This window comes from Lytechinus pictus, chromosome 15 (assembly GCF_037042905.1).
Source record: "Lytechinus pictus isolate F3 Inbred chromosome 15, Lp3.0, whole genome shotgun sequence".
Lineage (NCBI taxonomy): Eukaryota > Metazoa > Echinodermata > Echinoidea > Temnopleuroida > Toxopneustidae > Lytechinus > Lytechinus pictus.
Window position 1 is genome coordinate 420,994 of NC_087259.1, and position 12,605 is coordinate 433,598.

A 12,605-nucleotide genomic window follows, 5' to 3' on the forward strand; every position below is an offset into this window, starting at 1 on the left:
GATATACATTTATGTATAAAATGTATGCGTGTGTGTACTTATGCCTGTCTAACCACGATCACCACGACCCGCTTTCTCTAGGGCCGACTGTGGATGAGTCCCTCCATGAAAGTGATTTACTTCACTGGAGTTCTTCTTTTTAGAAGCTTAGATTCTCATCTCCCGCTGCTTAGGGCGTCATTTTTGCCGCCCCCGCAGCTTCTCGGAACTCCTTATCTTACCGATATCAGACTGTTCCATGCTGTCGCAACCGGCGCCAGCGGTGCTTGCCCTTGCGATCACCAGAGAAACCAGGCCTTGTGGCTGTTTTCGTAAACAACTGGTTCTCATCGCAGACTGAGGGAAATATTGGTGATTATTTTCCTCAAGTCGCCTTACTCCTCCGCTTGTTTCGTCAAGCGAGGACTTAGACACTCTTAGCCAGTTTCCGTCTCTAACCTTGATAGGACAGGGCCGTTGTTACCTCACTCGATTCCGTCGGGAACGTAACTGTTGGGGTATCATGTCGGGCGATGTCTGTTGGTTCAGAACATCTTGACTGACATCTATTGATCATCGTTTACACGTAAGATCATGACAGAGACATTGTTCGCCAGCTCACCTCTGGCGTACGCTTGCCGCGGCTAGAGATTGCTCCACTCAGCAGACATCCATCGCAGCCTAGCCTTACGGGCCCTCTCGGCGATGGTGGCTTCAGCCAAACCACCTCCCACCTCTCCCGCCGCTGGCACTGCACCCTCGGGCGGGTGTTTTATTTAGTACGGGAGAAAGGGGATCCGGGGTCCTCTCTCGATCGCTCTGTCTATCACACTTATTATGTCGTGATGAGTGCCGCGTTTTTTCTCCGACACGCCCGTTTGTGCTGTTATGACCAGACTGTTCTATTCTACATAGATAGCAGGTCCGTGGCATTTTCTTATTAACAGGATGGCACTCAGTCGCCTTTCTCGACACATTGACTGCCTTACGAGTGGTTTACTTCAACCTTACTCTCTGTCGTTCCATGTCCTTATCGGACCGCTGGAAACGTCCTGCCACAGCTCTCTATCAGAATTCTGCAGATGTTCTGCCCTCACGCATTTGAGACAGATATCGAATTCTGGGCGCTTTCTCCCACGCGGGGGCTTCTGAGATATCTCGCATTCCTTACGTTTGCATGGTTGCGGCTTGGCTTAAATTATTAAGCCGGTGACTTGACCGTGGCTTTTATTAGCCCCGCTGTTGCCTTCTCAGATTGATTGATTGATCACTTACTGAACCGTACAAGTTTCAGTCTTCCGATCACGATTCTTGTCGAAATTTTCAACAAAATCGGATCGTTTTTTGATCATCGGCAATTATCATCCGTCCGGTTACGGATGATTAATACCTTCGATCCGAATCTTACATCCTCTTGAGTTCTTCTCAAACGTTGAGCTTGTATGGCTTAGTCCGTCATGGCACCTGTCGGTCGTTCTTGACGCTTGACTAACTCCCTCTTGGGTCGGTATTCAGGGTATCTTTTGTCTGTCTATCAGTCGAGATCCCTCCTGTATCTGTTTATATATAACCATTTACAGTACAAAGCTTTGCATACTTATGCATCGCTCCCGGACCGTTGCCGGGATTGGCTTAGATTAGGTGTGACTTCTAACCCTTGTCTTTGTTTGCCATTCTTCAGACAATTCCCAACTCTGTGCAGTTGGTTGTTTTGTCGCGCGAGCCGTTTGCGGCAGCTTCTCGAGACATCTTTTCACGCTGGATTGTTGAAACGATCAAGTCAGTTGGTGATGATGTTCTCCTTCTGACACTAGGCCGAGGGCCCATGATACTATAGTATCATTCTTCTTGGGCTCTTTCTATGGAATCGTCGTATACGACATCTTGAGGACCACATTTTTGACGCTCTTCTATTCCTTCACCTCCTTGCTCTTAAGGACTTTACTTCACATGAGGCCTTATTTGCCTCCTCTGTCCTTAAGGCAGCGGCCTTCGTGTCTTCATCTCCCTATTTTTTACGCACTTCTTAGTCTAGACATGCCTCCCTTCACGTTGAATCCGTGTTGGTTTAGCAAATCAAATGAGTATATCCCAGTTATTGATAGTAAATTATGAAAATACTTACCATGATTTTCTTATTTACGAGATAACTGGATATACTCATTTGAACCCCCCACCGACCCCTCGCCTTGCATGGCAACATTTCCTGCGTTCAGGCTCATAAGAGGAAATGGACGCCTATTTGCGTGATGATCTTGGGATAGTGCGTGCGTAGGGAGATGCTGCGCGCGCGCAGGAAAAACTGTGTACTTTTATTCGGCGTGCAAGTTAATCGTAATGAACTAGCAAATCAAATGAGTATATCCAGTTATCTCGTAAATAAGAAAATCATAGTAAGTATTTTCATAACCAGCTGCATTTCTTCTCCGATCATCTTCAAATGTGGCATGAAGGTTGAGTGTGGTATAGCGAAGCCGCCTATCGATTTTGGTGTGGGCGGAGACATCATTGCCATGGTAATAAGTTTTTTGTAGAAATAGCAGAGATGTCCTTGTGAGCACTCTACCAGCTGCATTTCTTCTCTGATTATCTTCTGATTTGTCATGAAGGTCCATTATGGTAAAGCAAAGCTGCCTAATGATTTTGGAGTGTGTGGAGACATGGTTGCCATGGTAATCATATTTTTGTGGAAAATTTGGTAAAACCTGTAACTTCTGCTTTTTTCCAATTTGTCATAACAGTTGGCATACAGAAGCAATATTAGAAGGTGAAGCCAAGATGCCTATCATTTTTGTTGGGGGGTCTCAGGGGTAGGTTTATAAGATATATCCATATTACTCTATAATTGTATTCCCCAACAGGTGATAATGGACAATATTTTAGGTTCTGCAGTCATGCTGCTACATGTACGTCATATTATTGTCGTCAAATTTGGTACCCACAGGCAAAATGTGGGCAGGGTCATTGTCGCCATGACAATTGTATTTATTTGTCAAATATCTGTGTGAGCTCTATACATTGCAATGACGGATGACGCGGTGGGTTCGGGGATACATGTGCTCGGCTGCGCAACCCGCCGAGCATATCTAGTTTTTTTTACCAACCTTATAACTACCCCTTAATTTCAATTTGAAATTATTTTTACAGAAAGCCAACCAAGACATGAGGAACCGCCTCCGTGACCGACAAGCCCAGTACGACGACCTCCTCAACTCATCCCTCCAACCTGAAGATGTAGCTCAGCGTATCAACCATGTTGGCAATATGATGGCAACCGAGCAAGTCGAGGAAGAGAGTCTAGTGGGACCTCAGGGAGAGGGTGATGTAGTAGGGCAATCCCTGGCAGGATTACAGGTACAGCTGATGGGGAGGATGAGACAGGCACAACAGGAAGCCGAGAGGGCCAAACGCTACCAGCAAAAGGTTGTATTCTATATGGCAGTTTGCAAAGATTTGCAGGCCTTAAATTTCTTCATATTTAGGACCAGACCACTATATGTATATTTCTATATTGTAGCACAAAAGGGAAATTAAAACAAATCTTCATGGCAAATGAAAGGGACATCAAGGTCAGTCAACAGGTCATCCATAGCCATAACCTTCAAGGGCCTTGCATTGCTTTAAGAACTGACATTCTTGTAGAGGAAATGTTTTGCCTAGGAGCGATGAGTATAAAAAACAAGGCATTTTTCCAGGTTCAGAATGATTGTTTTGATAACTGCACTCTTCATTATTAAAAATTCCAGTTGATTTGCTGAGAGCAAATCTATATTGAACATTCACTTCAAAATTTTGTTATGGCAACATGCTTTTAATGGAATTGTGAACAGCTTGAGAAATATTGGAAAAACTAGGTTTAAATGCAAGTTAATTTACTTATTTTAAATCTTATTTTTGTATGTAATAATAATGATATGTTGATGATGACTTTGTATATTGCAGCAAATATAGAGATATACTCTGCTGCACTTTTGTACTCGTATCATACTGCACACTTAAAAACAATTTCAAAATTTTCATAAGAACTCTGAATTTTTATTTGTTGAAATAATATTCATAATTGTTATGGTAAAATAAATACATGTATTGTGCTATATTAATTTTGAAAAACAAAATACATTGAAAATAGAACTCTGATAACTTGGAAGTTAAAGATAAGGTATGGTGCTTATTATTTTTTTTAACAGGCAGAATGGGAGGCAAAGTCTTTGAGACATCACCTAGAACAGATGCAAGCAAGGTTGAGAGACATGGCAATGAGAGACCAAGACCAAAACAAGGTTAGAAGATCTCAAACATGATAGTTTCATATAGATTGGTCAGGTTGATTATATGTTGATTACAAAATGGAAAGCAAGAGAAGGAGACGACGGCAGGGGCCCATCTTACAAAGAATTGTTATTGATCCGATCATTATCAACTATGTTAAAAAGAGCACACACATTTTTAAAGAAAATTATGCATATAAGAGGAAATAACATGTAAACAGACGCAGAAGAAAAAGCGTTTTTGGGAGGAATAGGTAGCGCAGCAGAAACACAAGGCAACGACCTCCAAAATCTTGTCTGTCAACTTGGCAATTTGTTCGATTAGAACAGTGTTCGAGGATGAGGTGAGTATGATCATCACGTTGTTGGATAGACGCTGAAGGAACAGCTGTTTGAGGATGCTCTCTTCGAGAGTCGAATTGCCAAGAAGCTGTCTCATGCGGCAAAGAGTTGTGAAGGTTTCTAATCACCAAGTTCTTTTGCATTGAGAAGCTGATTTTCAGAAACAGTTCTCTAAACTAACTCCGCTTTCAGCTTGTTGTATCTGTCTTGGACTTGTAGGGCTGATGATGAAATCCCAAATCTCCTGCGCCAATTTGGCTTGCAGAGAACTAATGAGCGAACTTAGTCTCTTGCTTCATGATATTGCAAATAAGGAACTGTACCTCCACTTGCGCGAACCATAGCCCCGGGTCCCCGGACCAGTACGGCAGAGTTTTCAGTCCAAGGTAAGCAGCCACAGCTGACCCGGTGTCGTAGTTCTCGTTCATTGTGCGTGGGTAGAAAGTGACAAAAATATATCTATTTCGATCGGAGAATCTCACACAACGAAAATATGGGTCACCACAGAAGAAAATATTGGTTTTGTATTTTCTAACAAAGGAATGCGTCTAAAGCTCTGAAAATAAATCAAGCAGGGATTGTAGCTGGCAGTAGATCTACTTGGATTTGATCAGTCGGCTGAACAATACTGTAAAGTTCAGAAAGACTCATGAGTTGCGGAATGTTTTAAAAGAGGCCAAGAATGTGTGTAATGCATAAATGAAGAAATGTTCTTTTGAAACAAGACAAAAAACATGACTAAAATATGGCTCTAAAATATGGCTGATAATAAGTAATACTGTACATACAGTGTATGATTTGGGCATTATAATTTTCATGTTTTCATAATTCATCAACTTATACACAGCTTGTTCTTTATATTTATAACGTGCTTGAATTATCCAGTTTCAGATCAGAATATAAAAAAACTTCTGCTCGCATTATTAACATTAATGTAGGAAGATACCTAGTTACCCATCCATTTTACAATTTACAAAACATTAAAAGAGTGTCCTGTTCTTAGATCCAAAATCTATTTCTCGGCTCGCGCTGCCGTCAATTGTTTAGTTATGTAACTCGAGTCCTGAAGAAAATACCGGTGATTGGACCCATGGCAACGATACCAAATGATTGTTAGCAGAAATGGGTTTAGACAAAGTGATAGCGAACACCTGAAGTTAGACCAAATGGAACATGGACGAAATGAGAGTAGACCAAGTGGTTATTAGACCAATTGGCTATTAGGCCAAAAGATAATAGACGTAATGATATTTGACAAAGTGGATATTGGACCAATTGAAAAAAAAAACAATTAGACTAAATGATAAACAAAACGGCTATTAGACCAACTGGCTATTAGACGAGATGGTAATTAGACGAAATGGTTATTGGACTATGTTGATAGTTGATTAACTAATGGTAGACGAAATGATATCAGACCATGCGATAGTGGGGAAAAAGGCAGTAGACAAAATGGCAATAAACCGATAAATATCCATATAAAGAGTAATCCTGATTTCCAAATCACTTAATTCTCTTTCTCGTGTCTCAAAATACTTAGTGAAAGCATATTTTATATCTTATCTGTAGCTCGATTCCTGAAGAAACTACCGCTGTGACATTATGCGTTGCGACATGTGACATTATGAATTGACAATTTGCTGCGACATTATGCGTTGCGACATGTGACGTTATGCGTTAGAAAAACTACGACATCATGCGTCGGACGCTCTTGGCATAATGTCGCAATTTGCGACATTATGCGTTGGTGCGACATTAATAATAATAATAATACATAAGATTTATATAGCGCACTTTCCATCTTGATTAGATGCTCAAGGCGCTTTAGAGCAGAACAACAAAACTATTTACATATAATACATGTTTGAACAATAAGTCAATGTCTATCAAAAAACACTTTTATACAGGTATGTTTTCAGGTTGCCCTTGAAGGTGGTCACTGAAGTCTGGGTTTTCACACTGTGTGGGAGAGAATTCCACAGGCTAGGCCCTGCATGAGCACAGGCCCGCTCCCCGCATGATTTCTTAGCAACTGGAATTTGGAAGAGATTAGATGATGAGGATCGTAAATTTCTTGAGGGTTGGTAATAGACAAGACCAATATGGGGAAAATTTGAGTTCAAGAAGCATTTTGGGGTAAAAGTTGGGAACCGGTCTTTTTCACCTAATTTGAATGTGCTGAATCTGATAAGACCGGTTCCCAAGCCAATTTTTCATGTTTTTACCACCTAATTTGCATAAACAAAATGGCTGCCAAATTGACTATTTATAATCTTATTTCTACAATATTCTTTTATAATATTCGCTTTCACCGATATGGATACTGCAAAATCCTGCATACATAACATGTACCATTCAGGAAAATTTGTTATTTCTGTTTGCGGCTAATTAATTATGCAAATTTATGCATATTTTGCAAAAATGTGCTATAATTTAATAATTACTCCTAAAAAATTATTATTCTGGGTACAAATAGCATTTGTATCATTATGATAAATGTTTGGCCCTTAAATGTAATATTTAAGTCAATTTTATATGTATTTCATTATTCTTTTATATTTTTTTATGTTCTTGTATTTTTAACCATCTTCTTTGTATATGTTTGATATGACCTTTAAAAAAAATAATATCAATGGCAGACAAATATTAAGCTTCAAATGTTAAAATATCTTATATATCCTTTATAATTAGATAACAGACCCAATAATCAATTAAACGTATGATTTATGCAGTGTAGTTAATCAATCGGAAATAAGTATCAGTACATTGTTAACATCCTTGTAGCAAAATTATATCTTTGATTCGGCTCCATCAGAACGGCAATCATGACAGTTAACATGGTTAACAAAATAACAATTTGTAATAAAGGCAAAGGGTCTGTACTACCGGATCACTTACTCATTTTTTGGTCATTACCGATTTATTTTTTCCCCTGAGTCAACCATCAAAGTAATAACTGAATACCACAGCTTCTATCCAATCCTTGCCATTGAAGATTCTTTGCCGAACGATACTGAATACAGAAGAGGAAATGATAAAAATAGGGGGCTAAACATAGATTAGATCCATGGTAAAAAACATGGGCAAAACAAGAAGGTTTCCAGCCCAGTCATTGCCCAATGCAGAACAAATTTTCACACTGCGTCCTATGGTTAAAAAGTGCTAGGGATGCCTGAGGAAGGTAAACCAGCATGGAGACAGTTTGCAGAAGTCCAGTCTAGAGGTTATCTGGTCATGGATGATATTTTCCGCACCACCTCATGTAAGACAATGTCTGATCTCAGCAATTCTGTGAAGCTGATAATACGCAGATTGGCAGACATGTGATGTGTATTTCTTCATGCTCATTGTTCTATCAAAAGACTACGCCAAGATATCTAGCCTTGCATACTTGAGATATATAGCTTCCTCACCTATATAAGACTGGAGTTGTAGTCATAATAATTACGCATATGGAGATGACAGAACAAGATACTTCGCTTTTAATCGTTAAGCTCCAGGAAGTTGACCATCATCCAACATCAAATCCTCAATGGCAGCACCAACAACAGCAGCTGCACGAACCTCTGTATCTTTAACTTTTGGATCAAAAGTGAGGTATACAGCTGGATGTCATCAGCATAGAAGTGTATACCAAGACCATGTTGCCACATTATAGAGCCAAGAGGAGTGATGTACAGTTTGAAGAACACGGGACCAAGGACAGACTCCCAAGGAACTCCATAGCAAAGGGTAGTCACAGGAGACTGCATGCCAGTGATGAATACAGCTTGTCCTCTGTTGGAAAGGTAAAGGGAAAGCCATTGGAGTGCAGAATCATCAATTCCAAAACAGACTGTCAGTCTCCCAAGAAGAATGACATGTTCAGTGGTATCAAAACCGGTTGACAAGTAAAAAATAACTTAGGCAACTGCTTTCTTCATAGAAAGAGATCTCCTGGCTCTACAATCGAAGAAATTCTCGACCTAGACTTTAATGGTGATATCTCAGACTCGCATGCAGCCTATCAGAGCTGGGTAAGCTATTGGATGCTGTTGGGTTTAATACCGATCAAAAGAAGTGGATTAATAATAACCTACAGGAACACCAAACATGTCAGGAACCCACCATCCTCTGAAAGATATCTTCGTTATCAATTAGAAATAGTCTATCTTATGAAGATATGAAGATGTGTGAATATTAGAAGTTCGAAAAATGGCCAAGGGGACATTACACAGTTCACTGCGGTATTGAAAGGTGCACTTCGAGCATTTTAACACCTGAATGTTGACCTCTAGAGCAATAGGCCTCCTTATTTCAATTCTTGCTTGGAATTTATCTGAATAAAGATCTGGTCAGACAGCAGATTCTCTCTCAAGACAAAAGTTTTTGGTTTTCTCTATGGATCTGTGACATGAGAATATGTCATATCTCAAGAACACAAACACGATGACTTCGATCCGAACTGCCTCCGCAGAATACTTGTACTAAATTGATTTGATTTCAACAATTAGAGATCACTTTTATAATATGAGGCTGCCCTATCAATCAAGCCATCCAATGGAACACCAGTTCGATGATAACTGACATTGATCATTCAACACCCCGAAGGTAAAAGTGTATATCAAGCTGGGGGGAAGCTGGATGCCTCTAAGTTGGATGAAGCGGCAATCCTTGATAGGACAGGTGTATACTGCATTGGAAAATATATATTATGGAGATGCACATGTAATCAGTTAATGAAGTCCAATTATCAAAATTTGTTATTAAAAGGACATGCAGTGACTTATTCGTTGTGGAACTTTAGAACACCACAGTCTGGCTTTTAAAACATGGAAAACGGTCTAATTGATAGGCAAAATGAGACATTAGATGGTTTATTAATATGTGGGTTCAGTTCTGAGAATTTTTTTTTTTCAAAATTGGGACAATTTGACAAGCATAATGGAGAACACACAAGACATCTCATTTTCAGCAGACTGTTTTCTCTACATTTTGCTAAAGAAAAACGCACTTAATATATATATATTATATACATGTATGTGTGATTAGATTCTGTTGGTCGGGGAACATAACTACTCCAAAGGATATTAAATGCAACTGATTGACTATTAGGAGTTGAGATTTACAGTACTGTCATGATTCAAATTTAATAAACCATCATCTAAAATTGTAAATATGAATGAATTGATTGATATCATAATTCAAAAAAACATTTTATAATGAAAATTTAAGCAATTAACCCTAATTCTCCCGGGGGGGGGGGGCCATTATGGCCCCCCCCTCGACAATTTTCGCGATATATCTGCTGCGCAAAATTTTTTGACCTCGCCGCTCACTGACTTTTTACTTTCAAGTCTCACGCAAATTTTGAGCCCAAATTTGTGACGCCCGAGTACACGGTTACGACATTATGTAAGTGCATGTCAGACCCAAAATTGCTCATAAACGTGATTTCATTTACAAATCCAATGCAAATTGTGTATTTAGCCAAAATTCATAAATGTATCATTATTTCTACTTTTACTGATTAAACTTAATTAATTTTGCCTTGTTTATGATCAGAATTAAGTCTGGAACAATTTCCATTGAAAAAACAATAAAAAACAAAAAGTAAAAAAACAAAGAAATACATAAGAAATTCATAAAACAATAAAATACATAAGAAATTAATTTCCAAACTGAAGTTTTTTTTAATTGCGATTGTTAAGAATGCTACAAAGAATATTTTTACCAAAATTTAGCATTCTAGAGGCTTTATTTAGTTAATTAGAGCAAAAAGTATGATTTATGCATAAATTTGCATAATTAATTCATATAAAATAAAATCTCATTATTTTGGAAAATTTTACCATACAGCCTTGTAGATTACATCGCACACTACCAGCGTGCAAATGTTTGCGTCGCTCGCGCGATCGGCGGCCGAGATCTTAAGGGGGGGCCATTATGGCCCCCCCTTAAGATCTCGGCCGCCGGGAAGGACAAGAATCAAAATACCCCGGGAGAGTTAGGGTTAATAGTGACATTCGCTTGAATACAGATAGGTTCATGAAATTCGTTGGATCACCACCAGTGTGCTTTTAAATGGGAAGGCCCTCCTTGCAGGAATTTACCTTTGTATGCAGATGTGAGTGTGGGAGTCGGTGCATCTGTTAATGCCCATGGATATGTACGAATACAAACCTGTAAAAATCATTGAAACTAATTATTGTCTGCCATTGATAATCAATACTTTGACAGATCCCATAACAAAACATGCACGAAACAAAAGGTACAAAATACAAAGAAATACATAAGAAATTCAAAAACAATAAAATACATTAACATTCACTGTGATATTATATTCTAAGGGCCGTACAATTATTCATAATGATGCAAATGCTATTTGTACCAAAAATATAAACATTTGAGCTGAAATTATCAAATTAAAGCATAATGATCCAAAATATGCATAAATTTGCATAATTAATTAGCCGGTAACAAAAATAACAAATTTTGCCGAAAGGTACACGTATGTATGCAGGATTTTGCAGTATTCATGTCTGTGAAAGCGAATATAATTAAAGAACATTGTCGAAATAATATTCTGAATTGTCAATTCGGCAAGATATATATCATTGATCAGGCAATGAGAGCGCGAAGCGTGAGCGAAAATCTTACATAGTGACACAAAAGATTTTTATATATTTTCTAAGTCTTCCCCTCATCTTATTTTATTCACTTGTCTTACTCCTCTCATTTTCCTTTTCTATTTTTTTCTCTCCCCCTTTTTTTTCTGCTCCGCCAATAGAGGGGCCCCCTGGATCGGGGGTGGATGTCTGGGGGTTTGTTGTCCGGAGGGTAGATGTCCAGGGGTAGATGTCCTAGGGGGTACTTGTCCTAAGGGGGTGGATGTCCGGGGGGTGGATGTCCAGGGGGTAGATGTCCTGATACGTTATGAACACCCACTTGCACAGATTGGCCTAACTCTTTGAACCCTAAATTATTAGGGGCGGTGGTGACCCATACCCTGAATTATTTGCACGTATCGACCACACTCACAATCTCCCATGATTTGAGTCCCAACGGCATCTTTCTCCCGCTAGTACCCGGGCCAGCTAGGCTGAAGTTATTTAAATTCTTGTAGGCCTAGTCTACATACAGAAATATCAACTTTAGTGTCTGTTTTAGGCTCAAAATCACTGTTTTGACTAAGTTAGATTTATCAATAGCTTCCCCATAGTTAGCACGTGACTGGCCACGTATTACAACGTCTATTATGGCACATGCCACACGAGCCACCGCAGTTAAGTAGCATAGTTTGGCCATTTTTTAATGCTAAATCCTTCTGAAATCAAGATCAAACTTGACTGAAATTATCGACTAAATATCCTTACACGTACAAGAAAGATGACATCATTTTTTTAAGATCACCAGACATTTAGAACCCATGTTTTAAAGTCACATGCCTATCGGGTTTATGCGTGTCCTCTGGTTTGCTGATATTCCGGCCTATTGGGTTCAAAGGTTAACCCTTTAAATGGGCTATTTCAGACCAGTTTATTCTGGGGGGGGGGGGTCAATTTGACCCCCCCCCCCCTTTGATCTCGGTTACTGATTGCATGATCGCCACAAAAATTTGCACGCGCATAGAGCCGGATGTAAACTCCAAGACTGTATAGTAAAATTTTCAAAAAATTCATTGTTTACATTTTTTTATTAATTAATTATGCAAATAAGCATATGAAATTTGCCCTAAATTTGTTTTTTGTGTGTATGTTTTTGCCTTTAACTCATTTTGTATAGCTACTGTAGTAGAATGCTAATTTTGATGAGAGTATCAATTTGACCCCCCCCCCCCCCAGTTTAATAATGGTTAAATATCAAATGTGTGTGTTTTTGTGTTACAGGTTAAAGGTACTGATTGGGATGAGGAGGAGATGATGAGAATGAGGGACGAGGTTGGACGATTGAGACGTCAACTCCAGCATGCCAAAAACCAGCAGGTGATAAGGAAAATTGTGACTTTTACTCATGAAACAGAAGCTTTCTAAAATA

At 39.2% G+C, this 12,605-nt stretch overlaps 1 protein-coding gene across 1 annotated transcript in view; it reads left to right on the forward strand.

The window, feature by feature from the left end:
• Positions 1 to 2,426: 2,426 nt before the first annotated feature.
• The window catches only part of LOC129278122 (golgin subfamily A member 2-like), a 35,003-nt gene continuing 24,824 nt past the window's right edge, over positions 2,427 to 12,605 (forward strand). Inside the window, exons 1-4 of the mRNA XM_064110607.1 lie at positions 2,427 to 2,495; positions 3,127 to 3,402; positions 4,167 to 4,259; positions 12,458 to 12,553. Of these exons, the coding sequence (XP_063966677.1) occupies positions 2,427 to 2,495; positions 3,127 to 3,402; positions 4,167 to 4,259; positions 12,458 to 12,553 (534 nt within the window). The remainder of the gene's footprint in view (positions 2,496 to 3,126; positions 3,403 to 4,166; positions 4,260 to 12,457; positions 12,554 to 12,605) is intronic.